The 18,612-nt window shown below is 40.8% G+C and overlaps 1 protein-coding gene across 1 annotated transcript in view; it reads left to right on the top strand.

The window, feature by feature from the left end:
* Positions 1-449: 449 nt before the first annotated feature.
* LOC138505004 (astacin-like metalloendopeptidase) overlaps positions 450-18,612 on the top strand; it is a 213,812-nt gene continuing 195,649 nt past the window's right edge. Inside the window, exons 1-2 of the mRNA XM_069625362.1 lie at positions 450-534; positions 716-746. Coding sequence (XP_069481463.1) covers positions 466-534; positions 716-746 — 100 coding nt within the window. The 5' untranslated portion in view covers positions 450-465. The remainder of the gene's footprint in view (positions 535-715; positions 747-18,612) is intronic.

Raw genomic sequence — 18,612 nt, forward strand, 5'->3', positions numbered from 1 at the left:
TTGCTGCCTTCTGCTGTTCTCATGGACATAGATGCGCCATGCACACTGCTGTTACTGTTTTTTCTACCAATCCCACTATTCAGATGGGATTTGAAAAGCAGCATTCGCCACATTTCCAAATCCGCTCCTGCCACTTGGCCCAGCCCTGCCCTTTGGCCCACATTGACAAACCCTGATGCCTTCTGGAGGAGACGTGCCTCTTTCATAACTTGAGCTGCCCTGTGCATTTGACCCCAGCAGGCCCTTTACTCTGGAATGTCTGGTGATATAAGGCCTGGTTGGCAGTCACGTTCTCTCTTAAGGTGTTCTGTCTCCGGGGCATGTTATGACAGTTTTGGGTTTGATGCTGTGACGGTCTGTTTCCCTGGAGGCTGACTGGACAGTCTGCCATTACCCTTCCCCATCTCAACATGTATAAAAGGGGGTGACATTGATACACACCCAGAACTCTCACACCTTGCAAGCATGCACCTGGAAACAGAACTCGTTACCTTCTTCTGCCTGCTGGGTTCTGCGCTGGCCTTGCCAGTAACGGTGAGTTTTCGAATATTCCCTCAGAGCACTTATTTCCCATTAACTCCATTGTCTTGATGGGAATTGAATACCGAAGTGCGAGCCGTAATCCAAACAATGTGTTTATGTATTTCCGTGGTTGCAGGCTTGGCTTCATTCTGCACTGATTTGAACTGGTCTTTTCTCTCTGTTTCTTTTCCAGGTGAACCAGGCGTCCAACTCAGCAACAACAGGTGCGTGTCATTTTAAGAGTATTAGAGTGACGTGGACAGGCTGTGGCCTGAGGGGCAAGGCCCACCACCTTTCCCCATAGAGCCAACCTGTCCCATGACTTGCTTGGGAGGGGATGAGTGTGGAGGGGCACACTGGTGTGTTTCATGCATTACTGGACATCCTGTCGCAATGTACAGATAAGTGCAACATAAATATCGGAATTCTCGCATGGCTGAGTTTCTCTCATCTTTACTCAGTCGATAAAAAAATACCATTTCGTATGATGATATTAAAATGTATATTTTGACATTTTCTAGCGTGATCTGGTGAGTCCATGTCACAGGGAACACCCTACTTTATTCCTGAGCTGTGCTTTAAGCTTCGTTTTTACTTAAGTCTGTTTCATTCCATTTAAGAGATTCAAAACTACTAGTTCCAGAATGCAATTAGTGGAGAAATAGAAACCCGCCGCTGGGCTTGCTGTTCCAGAATGGCAACATGTGGTAGCCTTTAATATCATATGCTTCTGGTACTCACTATTAGGCATTGGATATGCTCAACTGGCTATAACACGTCTTCCTAGTAAGTGGGACTGTTTGAGCGATTTCCAATGCAATTGGTGTATCTGCTCACAAAACCAAACACACACCACAGATAGAAACACAATCTTCCAAGGTTTCAAACTGAATCACAAAGGAAATCTCCTTTCATTTTAAACTGATGAGCTTATTTCCATAATGTCTGCTTGCTAGTCCAACAAGAATGGTTTTCATTTTTGTTGCACTTCAAATCTTTTTTCATACAGTCAACAACAAGGTGCAGGACCTTGTAAAATGACTACTACAGGCAGGTATCTTCATCACTCCTTTTAGTTACGTGTGTGTCTTCAAAGTACAACATTAACACTCAGGAGATGTGTTTGGGGCTCTCATCACTCTGTTTTCTAGTACAATGGAAGGGGACATTTGCTTGAATGTTGTCTTTCATTTACTTAAAAGAATAATATAGCCTATAATACTTCAAACTTGGGCCTGATCTGCAGGAGCATTCCCTACTAAAATAAATGTCTCTCTTGATGGGTCGAGGGTCCCTGTACTTGGCTCACATGCATAATGTGCAGGCCCGCCATGGAAAGCAATCCTGGCTACACCACGAATGCACATTCGTTGCACTGTTTGGACCATTCTGAAGTTATCTGTGTGTGAGACTCTTGATGAGTGTGCTCGGAAGAGAAAATGCATCAAATGAAACAAAGAGAGAATGGGAGTAACACGAGGGGGCAGAGTGGTAAAATCAACTGAGGTGCGTGGGGGGACCTAGGGAAAAGAAAGGAGGCACTCAGGGAGCATCTGTCGGGACTTTAAAATGTTCAAGCATCATTACGGTAATTAGCACATGATTACTGGGAAATTACTGCAGTAATTATTGGAAGATAATCAGGAGAATGAAAACTGGGGGGACATCTATTGTATTCACTTCTACTAGGTGTTGGGGAGAATTCTCATGTATGTGCTAATTCCCATAAACTTAGAGACCCCCAGCTCTTTTGCTGGACTTTAGGACTTTTTAACTTTGACCCTGGAGTGAGTGAGAACTTTTTCTCACTCTCTCATGTGTTTTGACCTGATTTGAATTATGTGTTTTCCCTGTTTTTGGAGCTTGACAAACTCTATAGGAATCTACTTTTTGTATGGTGACACACAGCACCTTCAGTGCTGTGTCACAGATAAATCCTTTAGATTTCTCATAAGGTTTAAATACCTTTTCTTGTGTGAACTTCTGTTCCCAAGAATAGTAAAGTGAAATTGACTTTACTTACCTTTTCTCTTTGTAGGCCCAGAACAAACCATCTTATGTGGAGTGCTGCGGGATCATCTACTAGCCCCTTATCCTAAATTCTCATGTAACATTTCATGTTACCCTCACAACTTTAAATGGCTGATGGCAGTGGTTTAATTTTCCTACCATTGTGCTTTTCTACCACAGGCTGAATCCTCAGCTGCAGTACAGCACCCATGGGTGACCATTTTGGCAAAATGGCCCCTGACTACTTTTCTCACCAGTTTCTGTTTGTGAGGTCCTTCTTGGGTTTTGCTCTGTGTGTCGAGGCAGATATGAGCCCTTTGTTACTGTACTTGGCTCATATGCGTAATGTTCAGGCCTGTCATAGAAAGCAATACTGGCTACACCACGTATGCACCACACTTGCACTATTTGGCCCATTCTGAAGTTATCTGTGTGTGAGACTCTTGATGAGTGTGATGTGCTGCTGGCTTAGGCATGGGAGCACTGAACAGAGGACTGCTGCACTCTCGACGAACAGTATTGGTTCTGAAAACCAGCCTCAGTCTTCTGCACATGGCACTTGGAAAGCAAAAAAGCTGAGCTGGCCTTCATTATGGGATTATCAGGGGATAATTAGCCACCGGGCGGATAGCTAAGCAGCAACCTGCTCGCCTTGGAAGCAAGACAACATGGATCATCAAAGGTTCGATCCCCTGTTCCACCCTTAGGAATCTGCAGGTATTAAGTGTGTTATAAATAACCTATTATATTTATCATACCCACCCAGCCATCTGCACATAGGATCGGCCAATATTCAACCATAGAGTAATGTAAGTTGTAAATGAAATGTGTGAAGGGACTGTACTTCCATTAATATTAAGTATTAGGTATGGAGAGGATTTCAGCGAGTGAGCAATGTCAACAGCCTGGGTTTGTATGGTTATATCGAACTGGTGGTATACCTAGTTCAATGGGGGCGATAGGGTTTGGAAGGCTCACACCTTCTCCTGGAGTCTCCCTTAGCAGTTACAAATTGCCATGCATCTCCCCCAACCCCTCCCACTGCGAGCCTGGAAAGTGTGGGATAGATTCATTAAAAAATGAAAAAGTTTTTAAGAAAGCAAAATACACTGTTTTCGGCCTAATCCCATTCTTTTTCCCATAGAGAAAGAGTCCACATTTTATCAAGCCGAAGTGCAAAAACTGCTTAAGGGAATTGGAACAAAAAAGAAACAACTCTGGGCACAAAGCGGTGACTTAATTTCTCAGATAGGTTTGGGGATATTTGACAGGGAAAGGGGTGTCCCATCTCCCCAAAATATAACTGTATCTCCCATCGTGCTTTGCAACAGAGAGGCTTTTCAGAAATGAAAACCTGCCTTTGTTTATTTTTACTCGATGCAAGCAATTATTGCAAAAAAATCCAGGAAATGCAAAAAAGAAAAGTGCAAGAAAGCTATTTGTCGGCGGAAAGAGATTGAAATGGCATCAGGCTAGTGGTGGGGAGGGGAAAAGAGGACATCATGTGAAGTTGGGAGTTGGGTGTGGTCCAGAGAGCCAGTTAAAGTTCGGATGTTTTCCCATTATCGGGGGATTACTGGGAGAATCTTGTGAGATTAACGCATTGATAACGCAAGACGCCATCAGAAGAGAACATGCATCAAATGAAACAAAGACAGGATGGGAGTAATAGGAGGGGGTGAAGTGGTAAAATCAACTGAGGTGGGTGGGGTGGGGTGACATAGGTAAAAGAAAGGAGGCACGCAGGGAGCACCTGTGAGGACTTTTACATTTTCAAGCGTAAGTGCAGTAATTAGCGCATGATTACTGTGAAATTACCGCAGTAATTTTTGGGAAATAATCAGGAGAATGAAAACTGGGGGGGAAATGGGGGGACATCTATTGCAATCACTTCTATTGGTGTTAGGGAGAATTCACATTCATGTGCTTATTCCCATCAACCATAGAGACCCCCAGCTCTTTTGCTGGACTTTAGGACTTTTTAACTTTGACCCTGGAGTGAGTGAGAACTTTTTCTCACTCTCTCTTGTGTTTTGACCTGATTTGGATTATGTTTCCAATGTTTTTGGAGTCTGACAAACTCCATAGGCATCTACTTTTTGTATGGTGACACACAGCACCTTCAGTGAAGTGTTACCGAGAAATCCCTTAGATTTCCCACAAGGTTTAAATACTGTTTCTTGTGTGAACTACTTTTCCCAAGAATAGTAAAGTGAAATTGATTATACTTACCTTTTCTCCTTTTATGTCCAGCACACACCATCTTATGTGGAGTTCTGGGGGATTATCTACTAGCCCCTTTTTATGTAACCCTCACAACTTGAAATGGCTGGTGGCAGTGGTTTAATTTTCCTACCATTGTGCTTTTCTACCGCAGGCTGAATCCTCATCTGCAGTACAGCACCCATGAGTGACCATTTTGTCAAAATGGCCCCTGACTTCTTTTTTCACCAGTTTCTGTTTGTGAGGTCTTTCTTGGGTTTTACTCTGTGTGTCGAGGCAGATATAAGCCCTTTGTTAGTTTGTGAGGGAGAGTCCTGAAACTCCCCTAACATTTGTGTCTAGGAATGCCTGAATGCAACCAGACATGATCGGCTGGCTGGCTGTCCTTTCAGGACAGTCTCCCTGCTGTGTGATTGACAGCCTAGACAGTGCATGAATGGGAGCAACCTGTTTAAAAGATGAGTTTTTTGCAGTAGAGGCAGAGTCAACCACTGGGAGAAACACCCAACAAAGAAATCGTGAACAAAGCTTGCTGCATCCTCCTTGTCCTTTGAATTGCCCAGTGAAGCCTTGCTGGATATGACAGGTTATTTATAACGCGCTTAATACCCAGAGGTTTCTAAGCGCGGACCCGGAGATCGAACCTGTGTTGTGCTGCATCGTCTTGTTTCCAAGGCGAGTATGTTGCCTCTGAGCTATCCACCCAAATTGCTGCTGTGCTGAAACTCCCTTTTCAATTCGACAGAGAAGCTCCGAACGGGACTACTTCTTCCCTTTGACCAGTGGGACCAACTAACCCTGAGACGAACTCCACTGGACCATTTTCTCCAACTGGCTGTACTTCTTCGCTGCTGCAAGAACCGAGTGCCAGGAGTCGAGAAATCCATAGTAGAGTGCAACATCTGAAATGTGGCTAGAAGACCCAGGAGTCTCCTAAGGACCCTCCAGAAGTTGGTTAACCAGAGCTCGAGTCCCCTCCCCAGAGTGCAGGACTCAAGGAGTATAGGAAGCCCAACTAGTGTCCGAGATCTGTGATGGTTCTGTTTACCAAGCACTGAAACCGTGAAATGTTTATATACTGAGAACCTTAACCTTTTCCTTCCTTAAACCTTTCCTTTCTGCAACCTTAGAATCTGCAAAGTATAACTATTATGATGTAAAAATACCCATAGTGTCCTTGTGATTGAAGTCACCTCAGGGTGTAGGAATTGTATAAGACGCATATCCAAAGATTATCCACTAACTTGTTCAGAATCTGAAAAGTAATTTAAAGTGTATTTAAATTGTTATATGAATTGCCTTTTTAAAGAATGCTTATTTAAAACTTGATGTGAAATGAATAACTATTTATAAACTGAAATCTTGAGTGTCAGTGTTACGTGGCTACTTGAATTTACAGATTTCATTTGTACAGCTCTACAGCTCACATTTACCCCTCTTGAGATAGGCATGGCTGCTCAGTCACACTACCAACTTGTAGAGTACAGACCTGTACCAAAACGTGAGTTACCTAATACCAAGCAGATAAGTGTTGTGCATTCTCACACAGTGTGACTGCACCAATTCTTACTTAACACTAGGCAGGGGGAAAGGGGTCTTTGTGCCAGTGGCCCCGTCAGTGGGCCCCAACAAAACCTATCTCTCATGGTGCATTGCAGCGGAGAGGCTGAAAAGCCACTATTTTCTTGATTGATGCAAGCAATTCCCACGGTAATAGCTAGGGAAGCCAAAAACGTGTGTTCACAAATGGAGAAGGAAAAGGGGTGCATTCATATAGGCTATAGGTGGGGAGGGGAAGATGGACTACATATGCAGTCTGGGAGACTGGGGTGGGCTGGGGAGCCCATTTGGCGGGGAACATTTTTGTATTATCGGTGGAAGTATTACACAAGGGATTGGAGTGGGAGGACCAGGAAAAGAGAAGGGAGACAAATGGTGAGTGCCAGTGAAGACCGGAAAGACTTTGAATTTTTTTAGCATTTTCCGCGTCACTGCAGGAATCAACATAGAAATGAGTATATTCTGCATTACCGCATGAATGATTACACTAATGACCAATGCTGGAATAGAGAATGGCAGCAAATAAGTTATTGTTATTGCTATAAATTATGACAGGAAAAACCAGAGGGAGAAAATGGGGTATCTTCAATATCCTATGTGCCACTGGGTCTTGATAATACTTGTAAACCTACACAGAAGTGGAATCAGATCTACTAGGGCTATGAATCTTTTTAATCATTGGTGTAACATGTACATTGGGCAGGGATAGAGGCCCTGGCCACTGAACATGGCCGAAGACCATGACCAGTGGTCCCTGTGGCCACTGCCTAAATCCCTTTGATATTTTTAACATTTTAGGGTCTGGGCACATTGGGCACGGCCAAAGGTTGTGGCTACTGTCCATGGGTGAAGGGCATGGCTAGTTGGCTGCTGGAAAAGGTCAAAGAGTATTGGTTAAGTACTAGGGAGGGGGTATGAACCTTGGTCGGTACACCAAGGCCACTGGCCCTGGTGCAACATGGACAGTGGGCACGACTAAAGGCCATGGCTAGTGGGCCCCAAATGAAGTCTAATATAACAAACCCCATGACATTTTGTGAAAACCCTTAGTTAAGGGAGAGTTAAGGTGTCTGATTTATCACAACAAAACTGTTGAAATGTAGCCGTTGTGACTATGATCTTGACTCAGCCTCCCCACTCGTGAAAATCATAGGAGCCCATACCTGATATCACATTAGAGATTAAATATCAGATACAAAATGATATCATGGGCAACATCAATGGGCGGGACGCTGAGTTAAAATGCTCATCACTCGCCCACCCACTGAATCGAAATATATCCAGTGCAAACACTTTGTTAAAGGGACATTATGGTTTAGCTGCCCTAATGAAAATCTGTAAAATTCTGTGAAATGTGTTTATAAAGGGTGTTATGATTGCAGCACAATACTTAAAAACCATAGGCATTTTCCAGTTATGCAAAGTATTCAATAATAACTCGCACCTCCACCATGCCCTACACATACCCAAACACACCACAGCACAGGTGACATCACAAATGGCATCATCAATGAAATCCCTAGAATGCTCGGGCTGTGGGATCTACAAACAGGAGATTTGTGATGTGGCTTGAAGTGCATACACCTGGTACCCAACGGCCAAGATAAAGCTTGAGAGAATTAATGGGTGTGATGTATTGTTGCTTCATGCACACTTAATAAACTCTCATTCTTATTTGTATACGAGTTTGAAATTCAGTAAACAATCTTGGTTTGGGGGACATTATGTTTAAATTACATTTGGAAAAAGAAGCATTTGTGATATGATTGGTTATTTATAACGTGTACAATAACCAGAGGTTTCTAAGCGCGGACCCAGGGATTAAACCTATGTTGCTCCGTGTCGTCTTGCTTCCATAAACGAGATTTACCCATTGGCAAATTGTGTTAATTTCTCTTTTCATATCATATACCTTAGATCCTTAAGACAAAGTAATTTTTGGAGGCATGGGCGTACTCCTTTTAATTATCATTGGTACACAAAAATAGTTGTTCCGAAAACATGCATTTAATACATATTTGGTAACCCTAACTCCTTTGTCAAGGTTATGACTGTGTCTCATACACTTCATTTTCTAAAACAGAATAACTCACCTCTATTCTATTAAAAATTGGACTACATCAGTCTCCTTTCCCGTGCCATATATCACAAGCAGGTGGGAGGCACTACCAGGTTATATTCCTTTTAAATAATGGAACTGATTGTTTTGTTTTAGACTAAGTTATCAGCATCTCAAAATGTCCTCTTCCTATGGAAATATGTATATAGGCTTATCATAACTGATGAATTTCTGGGGTATTTTGGTTTTACTTGTAACCATAATGTCCCTTTGACAAAGGTTTTTCATTGAATATCATAGGTTTCTATAAGTGCAACTTAACCATAACGTCCCCTTAACAAAGTTTTTTCATTGATATATATATATATATATATATATATATATATATATATATATATATATATATATACACATATATATATACACATATATATTCTTTATTCAATGAAAAAAATGAAAAATCCTTTTTCTTGGCACCCCGGGTTCCTGCTTTGGGTACCTAGGGTGCTAATGGCCTTCTTCCCCCATTACAGGGGCTGACATGGGGGGGATAATGGTCCAGAGAACTCGTTATCCACCCTCGCTTCGCTTGGGCTGATAACTTGGGCTGCCGGGCCGGTATCCACCGTTCCTGTCCAGTATATATATATATATTCATTGAAAAAACTTTGTTAAGGGGACTTTATGGTTAAGTTGCACTGATAAAAAAAACCTGTGAAATTCAATGAAAAACATTTGTTAAATCGGTAGCGGCCCTGTAGTTATGGTTAAGTTGCTCAACCCACAGGAAGAGCATTTTTTGGGAGGCTTTTAACATTGGCCCCCCGGACAAATCCTTATCAAGCTTTGCAAAGAAAGTATATGGCCCCGTCTGAATTATTCTGGCAAGTTTGGTGAAGTTTTGTAAAGGGGGAGCGTCTACAGCCAAAACCGCTGGATGGATTTTAATCAAAACCGTGCTTTTGTAAATTTGGTGTAAATCTGTCTAGTAGTCTTTTTAAAATAGGCTAAAAGAAGGTTTAAAAAAAATTGTGATTTCTAGGTCCGGTCCGCGGATTCACTTCCCTGTTCACTCCGTGGACGGGCATCCGATTTGCCCAGGTGCTGTCAGAATGACCGCAGACATCTGATGCACCCGCTGATTGCTGAAAAGCAGGAGGTGCCTCATATTTTTCCGAAACGCCCGCAATGTTTTATCTGCGAACAGCCGCGACTGACCGCGGACATCGCGGTGGGGAATAAGTCTGGGAAACACATTTTGGGTCATTTGGTGAGGGAAAGAGGGTCTGGGAAGGGAGGGAGTGAAAAAAAATGATATGGGACTCTTTGTTTAGGTGGAAGAAGAGTGTACATGGTGCAGCAGACCACTGACACTGCGGTAGTCCGCGGACAGAGTCTTGAGCAGGCAGCTTATTTGGTGACTGCAAGAGGGCTTCCTCAGGGTAGGACAGTGGAATCTAGATGATATGGGGATATTTGCATAGGTGAAAAATAGGCCATGCACCTGAGAATCTAGTCACTGGCCACAACCACCTCAGCATAATATGGCCATGCACCCAAGAATCTGGCCACAACCATTGTAATAATAAGTCTTGGCCGGGCAGTTTGAGAAACAAATTTGGGATTATTTGGTGACTAAAAGAGGGCTTGGTTAGAGTAGGGGAGTGGAATGTAGATGATATGGGGATATTGGCATAGGTTTAAAATAGGGATGGCAGTCTATTTAGATGTCTGCAGATGTCATTTGAATTGGGAAGTTAAGGGCAAGTTGTTCTATGGTGGTTATGGCCAATGCCTAGAATATTGGGAGCATGGGCCATAAGAATCTAGGCACTGGCCACAACCACCATAGCATAATACGGGCATGCATCCAAGAATCTGGCCACTGGCCACAACCATTGTGACAATATGTGTACAGAAATGGAATCCGGACATTGGAAACAACCATTATAATAACATGTGTATAGTAATTATACATAGTGTGTGGGCAGTGTATAATATTTGTAACATGTTGACAGAATACAGTTGAAGTGGTACTTGTGATTGCTGTACAATTGGGGGTACAGGTTGACTTTGTTGTACATGGTAATGATGCAGGAGACATTCTTGCTTCTTTTTCTGTGAAAAAAACAAAGCATCATATGTTGGGTAGGCTAGTTCACAATGTCGCATTGCATACAATCTCACACATTCATGTACTTTTTAGACCCTCATGGTTAGCACATTCTAAGTACTATGTTTGAAACAAAATTACTGTGCGTTTTGCACAGTTGCTGTTTTTGTTTGCATAATCATTGGGTCATTGGAAAAAAAAATCCATTCAGGATTAAAAGAACATACTACATGTATTTGGCGTTACGTGTCACAGTATGTTTGTTTGAAGTGTGCAGTACTTAAAGGAATGTTTTACAGTTTGTAAGGGTATGTTTTGAAGCAATTTGATTCCTGTTGGTGTATTCTAGCTATTTTGGTATTGAAAAATAACATTGCAGTAGTATGGCTGCAGTTAGATACCAGGTGGTGTATTCTAACTGTTGATAGTTCTAGAGGTCAGTGACTAAACTTTGTAGAACCACATAATCTATCCATTGTAAGTACTGTGGTTGAAACAGCATTACTGTGTGTTTTGCACAGTTGTTGTTTCTGTTTGCATAATCATTGGGTCATTGGCAAATAATCTATACAGTATTACCAAAAACGCACTATATTTATATCTGTTGGCATATTGAAATTGTTTTCCATTTCAAAAACAGCATTGCAGTACTATGGATGTAATTAGATACCGGTTGGCATATTCTAACTGTTGATAGTTTTACAGTTCTGAAGGGTATTTTATGAAGCAGTTAGATACCTGTTGGTGTATTCTAACTGTTTTGCTATTCAAGAGTAACATTGTGGTATTATGGATGCAGTTAGATACCAGTTAGCGTATTTTAACTGTTGATAGTTTTATAGTTCTGAATAGTATTTTTGAAGCAGTTCAATACCTGGTGGTGTATTGCAGCTACTTTGCTATTCAAAAGTAGCATTGGAGTAGTATGGCTGCATTTAGTACCAGGTGGTGTATTGTAACTGTTGTTAGTTCTGCAGGTCATTGACTAAACTTTGTAGACCCTCATAATCAGTGCATTCTAAGTACTGTGGTTGAAACAACATTAATGTGTGTTTTGCACAGTTGTTGTTTCTGTTTACATAATCATTGGGTCATTTGGAAAAATACTTTACAGCATTAAAAAATGTTTAGTACATATATGTATATTTAACTTTCACAGTATGTTTGTTTGAATTGCGCAGTACTTAATGGAATGTCTACAATGAACTAACTGTTGACAGTTTCACAGGTCAGTGTACTAAATTTAGGTTCAAGAAATATTAAGTGGGCATTTGTTAGATTTGCTGGTAGTCTCTGTTTTAGAGTAATGGGAGTGTTGTTGCATTTAAACCAACCACATATTTCTTTTAATGTATGCAGTATAGTGACCTGAAGTGGTTTCGGCACCAGTGTGATAGATTATGCCTACTCTTGTTGCCAAGAGATACTTGCCTGTGGTTGAAGCTAGTAAGCTTGCAGTTGTTTTTTTGTATCATCTTTGTTGTACCTTAAAAGCATTAGTATTACATATTGGCTATGTGAGTTTATGTGTAAGATGGAACAGTTGTCTGAATTGCAAACAGTGCATAATATGGCATGATTTACATTTTGCACCAGCTGATGAAATGGAATGGATTCACAATTTGGTATAGATACATACACAATTCGATCATTAGTGATGTGCTCTGCACAGAGTGCATGTATGTTTCCACGTGTATGAAATCTGGAAGATTTCATTAATGGATATGGTTTTGCTTTCCAGTACTTGCAGTACATTAGCCATTCTTGTGGATCTTCCTGTGTCTTTATAGTGAATTCTACCATTCCTGAAAAGTAGTCCAATTCATGCCTTATTCCTGAGACACTTGTCAGGATTATTTGTAGCATTTCTATGAAGGACAAGCATTTGTAAAGATAACTGGTCGGAGCCGTTCAAGTAAATATCTTGAACAATTGGTGGCAATTGGAACAGAAGATTGATTTCTACATTTGCATACCAATTTACACCAGTTGTGTTGGAACATATAAATGGACCAGAGAGTTCTTCTCTGTGTCATTTGTTGGACCTCCACTTGTTTTTTTAGGAGAAATATGTATCTTTACATCTGCTGATGGATGTGCACTTGTGTTTGCACTAGATAGTTTTGTGGTTGTACTACTTGATGGACTAGCAGTTGTTTTTAGTTTCTTTGGTAGTATTGTTGGGCGATCTCTTATAAGTTCTGTTTGCATTCATTTTTTCAAACGATCACCTGTTTCAGGAACAGGGTACAGATCGAGATGGGGTGAGTAGAGTGCACGCAGTCTGTTGTACTCTAGGATGCAAGGAATGTCAGCCATGGCTTTGTTTTCATCACAATTGACTAGAAATAGTCCTTCAGGTTTACGTAGATGTAAAAGTGCTACATAACTGATACTGATACTAACACCTTCTATAAGGGCTGTGCTGCCAATGTCAATCTATACCTGATCTAGGGTTAGACCTTGTGATTTGTGAATAGTGACAGCATATGCAAGAGACAGAGAGACATGCTCGCTGCCTACACACATGTCTTTGAAAATAAGGAATCATGCTGTTGAGTATCCTATCCTTTTAACTTCTGAAAGTCTGTTAAAGTGGACTTTGACAAACTGAATATTGTTGTCATGTGGATATGTCTGGAAGCCAAGAACTGTACCAATTGCTCCATTAACTAAACCTTGCTCCACGTCAAGGTTACGTTTCAGAATTACTCTGTAGTTTAAACACAACATTAACATTTTCTCCAAACCAGCTGTGTTGGAGATACATTTTGTCTGAGCTATTTAGTCGTGCTGTTGCTTGTTGACACATAGGGAGTGTCATGCCACGCACCTCCAGTTTGTCTGTTGAGCTAATATGCAATATTTGTTGCATTTCTTTTTTTAACATGGTGTCATTGAATTACATACAGCTTGCTAGGGTTGGCATTAAGGACATACATTTTACATGTTTGTGTGCTAATTGTTCCATGACATCAGGAGTAGATGTGTCATGCCCATATAACCTATGGGTGAGTCTACTATTTAGGATAGAGTGAACATCTTTAGAAAGAAGACTAGTCCTAATGCTTTTTAAAATGTTAGCATAGGTGAGGTCTGCATATTTACGCATGTTTTGAGTTAGTTCTCTGTATTGACAATGTTGCCAGAGATTTACATTTCCTATGCTGCCAAGTGTGTTACGGCACTGTTTGTGTCCTAAGGTTTTAAAAATAGGTTTACCTTTCACTGTTGTTAATTGTAGGAGATCTCCAAAAACAATAACGTGTTTTCCTCCAAAGAGTTCTTCGTAGTCTGTTTTAAGGACGACTTGTAATCTGAGGTGAATTAAATTAGATTGGAGATCATGCTTACCTCATCTATTAGGAGCATTTTCATTTGTTTCAGAATTGTGTGTACTTCAGTAGCAGCTTCTGTTGATAGTTTGAAGTACTCTAATTTGTTTTGGTGTTCTACTGGAAGGAGCAGTAGTCAGTGTAAAGTATCACCTCCCATTTTGTAGGCAGCTAAACATGCGGGGGGTGTTATAACAGCTGAAAGGTTGTTGTTGGTTATCTTTTGTAGGAATTTGCTGATGATTTTTATTAAGAATGTTTTTCCAGGACCAGCTTCACCACTTACATAGAGGAGTAGAGGTTTATAATTTTGACAGCTACAGGTTTTACTTTCATGCTTCAAACCATGTTCAATTTCTTTAGTCACTTCAAGGAAAATGTTAAGCTGCTCATCATTTAGCTGTGATTTCTGCACTGCCAAGTTTTTTCTGATTGCTCATATTGATACATGGGGTTCTCTACTTCACTCATGGCTAATTCTGCTTCACTTACTATGAGTGGCCCTCCAAGTGGTTTGTGGCTTCCTGTAACAGAAGGTGGACTGCCCTCAGGAGTGTCTTCCTTTAGTTGTGCTTGAAATTCTTCCTCTTGTTGGCGTTCATTGTCCAATTTGTTTTTGTATTGCTTGAAATTGACATTTGATATACTGCTTTCCTTTGCATTGAATGCAGCTTGAAATGTGTCATGGTTGCATAATAAACCCTTTTGTTTTCTCCATGGTTTAAAAAGTTGGAGTAGGGCCATGTAATAAAGTTTGCTATGTTGAGGAGTTTTAAATGATAACTTCATATGATTCATTAGGCTGGGTTTGTTAAGTTTTACGAGGCTCCCTTCATAAGCTGAGACCAGGTATTTTCCAAATGTTTCATCTGGTTTAACATTCTTTTTGTAGGAGAAATGTTTGAGCTATGTGGTACAGGACATGTTTTTCAAATCAGTACTTCTGTTTGGTTAGTATGTGTCTAATACATTGGGGGTCATTCTGACCCTGGCGGTAGGGGGTTAACGTCACCAGTAAAGATGCCGGTGCCGTTAACCCCCTATCATCTTTTACGAGGTCCCTTAGTGGGTCCCTCTAAGGGTGGCTGGTTTTATCAGCCGCCCTTAGCGGGAGCCGCTAAGGGACCAAGGAGCAAATAACGGGCCCGCTATAGCTCCCTCCCCATTCCCATTGAGCCCTAGGGGGCTCAAATGGGAATGGGGATTGGTTTTTTGAATGGGGACTTACCGGGTCCTCCTAGGTTGGAATGACCCAGCGAGTCCCCATTCAAGGAACCCAGACCAGGACCGATTTTGGAGACCCCATTCTTTTTTAAAAGGTCCTGGCTGTTGCCATCATTTGTGGCTATTGTTTCTATGTCTTGGTATGATTTCAGCAATCTTTTTCAGGATGCAGCTGCACCAAGGCTTAGCCAGACTATGGGGGTCATTGTGAGTTTGGAGCTAGCCATGGTGCTATTAGTGCCATGGATGCCTCCAAAGTTGTGTCCGGGTCCGGGTTCCCTGAATGGGGATTTACAGGGTCATTCCAACCTTGGAGGACCCAGTAAGTCCCAATTCAAAATACCCATCCCCATTCCCATTCGAGCCCCCTTACGACTCAATGGGAATGGGGAGGGAGCTAATAATGGGCCTGTTAATAATGGGCCAGTTATTAGCTCCCTATTTTATTAGTTATTAGGTCCCACTAAGGCCGGTTTTACCAGCCGGCCTTAGTGGGACCCGCTAAGGGAACTCGTCATGCGGCGGTAAGGGGTTAATGGCACCGGCATCCTTACCGGCACCCTTATCCCCTTTACGCAGCACTCGTAATGACCCCCCTATATGTTCAGATTTGCCATATAAGGCTGTGCCTGTTAAACAGTCTGCAACTTCGTAGCTCCCACATTCTATATGGGAGAGCATGTTTTATGCCAAAGCTGTAAAATGTTTGTGACAGTGTTTTGTCAGATGATATGTCATCCCAGAGGTCTTTTAGCTATGTTTTCTCAGCTTTGGTTTGGTAGGCTGTGACATATCTTGCCACAGCAATGGAATTGTCTGCAATATATTGTATATCTATGTTTCCCTTCCACAAGAGGGCAATGATTGCATTGTAATCATTGATGTACTTTGAAGCTTCATTTCTTTTAATGCTATATATATTTTTAGGTGATTTGCCTTTCACACTGTGTCTAACAGAAGACATCAATCTGTTTACTTGTCCTTTTGCTGAAACTGGTCCAGGGAAACCAAAGCAGCATTTGGTGTAGTATTTACCTTAGTGTTTATATGTGCATCAGCAGTATTTGCCACACTTATGTTTTTGGAAGTGTAAAATTTGTATACGTAGCTCAGTATGTCTGGTTTCTGAAGGGATTTCTCAGGTTATGCATTTGTGAATAAACTGCAAAATAATGGCATCACTGTCATGACCAAATTTAGGACCAACCTTTATCCACAAAAGCAAGTGGATGTGTGGGGCTCCTCTGGATTGATATTCTTTCCTCCAAAAGAAGAGATTCACTTCTCCTAGGGGAGGAATATTTATATTACAGATGAAGTGCTGCATGGCAATAAAGCGGTGGTGATCATATCCTGTTACATTTACAGGGTCAAGAGAGGAGAGTTCTCCTGGTCTTTTTATGTCTATTCCTTCTTTGTTTTGGTTTACTATGTGTAGGAAGTCATGCCATGCATATTCTGTACAACTTAAAGTCACAAACCATGTAGGTGGGCCGAGGTTCCTTAGCATACACCGCACATCAGTGTGACATCGGAACCAGTATTCTTTTGTACAATGCATGTTTGCCAAGAGATTTGTGATACTTGACTGCAAAACTTCATCTTCGTCTTTTATCTTTTGAAGTAATTGGGTAGCAGACATGTTTAAAAAATTGGAGCTTGTTTTCAATGTGTGTGCAACTCTGTAACATAGAGTTGCTAGTTCACTTTCGAACAGGAGGTGGAATATGTATTCAACATTTTGTCTGATTCTGGGTTCTTTAGAATACAATCGTAAAGAGCAGTATTCTGATGCTGTTATTTGTGTGGATCTTTCATCATATATCCCCCCTTTTAATGTAGGAACGAGTAGAGGAAAGGCTTGTGCTTCTACAGTTTTCTCCCATATGCTGATTGGAGATCCTTTGGCTTGACACTTTGATATGTTTCTAATGTATCGTCTATGGTGTCTTTGGAGTGTAGTGGGTGAATTGTATACTGGTCTAAAATATCAGATGCTGTAATAGGATCTACAAGTTCAAATTAGCAATTTGGTGAGGAATTCTGAATTATTTGGGTGGTTTCCCCTTAAATTCTGTTCAATGTTTATATCTTTGTAGTAGTCATTATTTTCCTTTAGATATTGTAGGGCTTTTCTAACTTTGTTTAAGTCTACTAGTTGTTGCCAAATCTTTAGTCATTTGTTGGTACACAATTAATCAAATTAATAATCAAATATTAATCTATTGGCCATTGCACTGGTAGAGTCTCTACATTTTCATTAAGATCTAATGGCAAATCAATTACTTTGCCACAAAAGCCTTTTAGTAATTCAGAAGAAGGCAATTTGACTGTTGTGGGTTGAAGGCGTATTATACCTTGAAATGGGTGTACTGTTTGGATTATAATGCTCTCATACAAATTAAGATGCTGGAGAGGTTTTAGGAGTGGGAATATTTACAAGTTATTAGTGACAGCCTATGAAGGCATTTGGTTATTAACAAGCTTTGTATTGCAGTATGTGCAAAGTATGGAGGGGTCACTTATTTTGTATTTGTTTTCTGTTATAAGATATAGAGCTAATTGGAACCATTTGGACTCCTCATTGTCTTCTATTTTGTAAGTCAAATGTACAAGTTGTGTGCTCTTTTTATAAAAAGTTCTGCAACAACACACACATATGTGGTTTGGTACTTCAGCAGATGTGTTTTTAAATGTATTTATTTTTTCTACATGTTTATTCGAAAATTGGCGTTTGTAAGGTTTTCGCTAAGGTTCCCTAAAGTTACTGAATTTTCTAAGTCATCTTAACTTCCAAAAGATTTACTTTGGATGTGGTCTATTTGTTGAAGGACATCTTTGGCTGTCCCATCTAGGAGAATGTTATTTGTTGCAGTTGTAAAGCTGGACTTTTTGCATATTACAGTCTCTGGAGAAGATTCTGCATACTGGAATGGTGTCTTGTGAACATTTTGATGTGAGGGAAGGTGCTTTTGCAAGCAGGTCCCAAAATGCAGACTAATGAATGTCCTCGCAGTCCAGTGTAATTGTGCACCGAAAAGGAGTCCATGATTTGTTAAGTTTTTATTCTAATTTTGTCTTTTACTTTCACATAGTGATTGAGGAATTGTCATAATGATTTGAAGGATTGTTTCTGTATATTACACATTGAGCTGAATGGCCATTTGTAGACTGGACGGATTGGATGGGTGGAAGGAACAGTTGATTGCAAGTTTGTTGGGGATGTTTTTTCAATAAGGGTTTCTTGTGCCATAATGGTGTTTTCAAGCATTTCATACACTCAGCCATTACTATGTGTGGCAATTGGGTTTTTCTGTTCTTGTTTATAAGCCTCTTCATTGAAATATGGTTCTGTGCCGCTTTTGTGAATCTATTCACCTTCACAGAAGTTCTATGTAGACATTGCACATGTTTAGAAGTACTTTTGGTAGTTCACCGATTTAGTTTGTTAGTGGTTTCATTCTGGCTAAAACTAATATAAACAATTGTCTTTTGAGGAGAATTGTGCTGTCAATGAGAGCTTCCAGGATTAGTCTTCTGCAGTAATATATAAGGGTTAAGCGTGA

Source organism: Ambystoma mexicanum, chromosome 11 (genome assembly GCF_040938575.1).
Source record: "Ambystoma mexicanum isolate Mex_15411 chromosome 11, UKY_AmexF1_1, whole genome shotgun sequence".
Lineage (NCBI taxonomy): Eukaryota > Metazoa > Chordata > Amphibia > Caudata > Ambystomatidae > Ambystoma > Ambystoma mexicanum.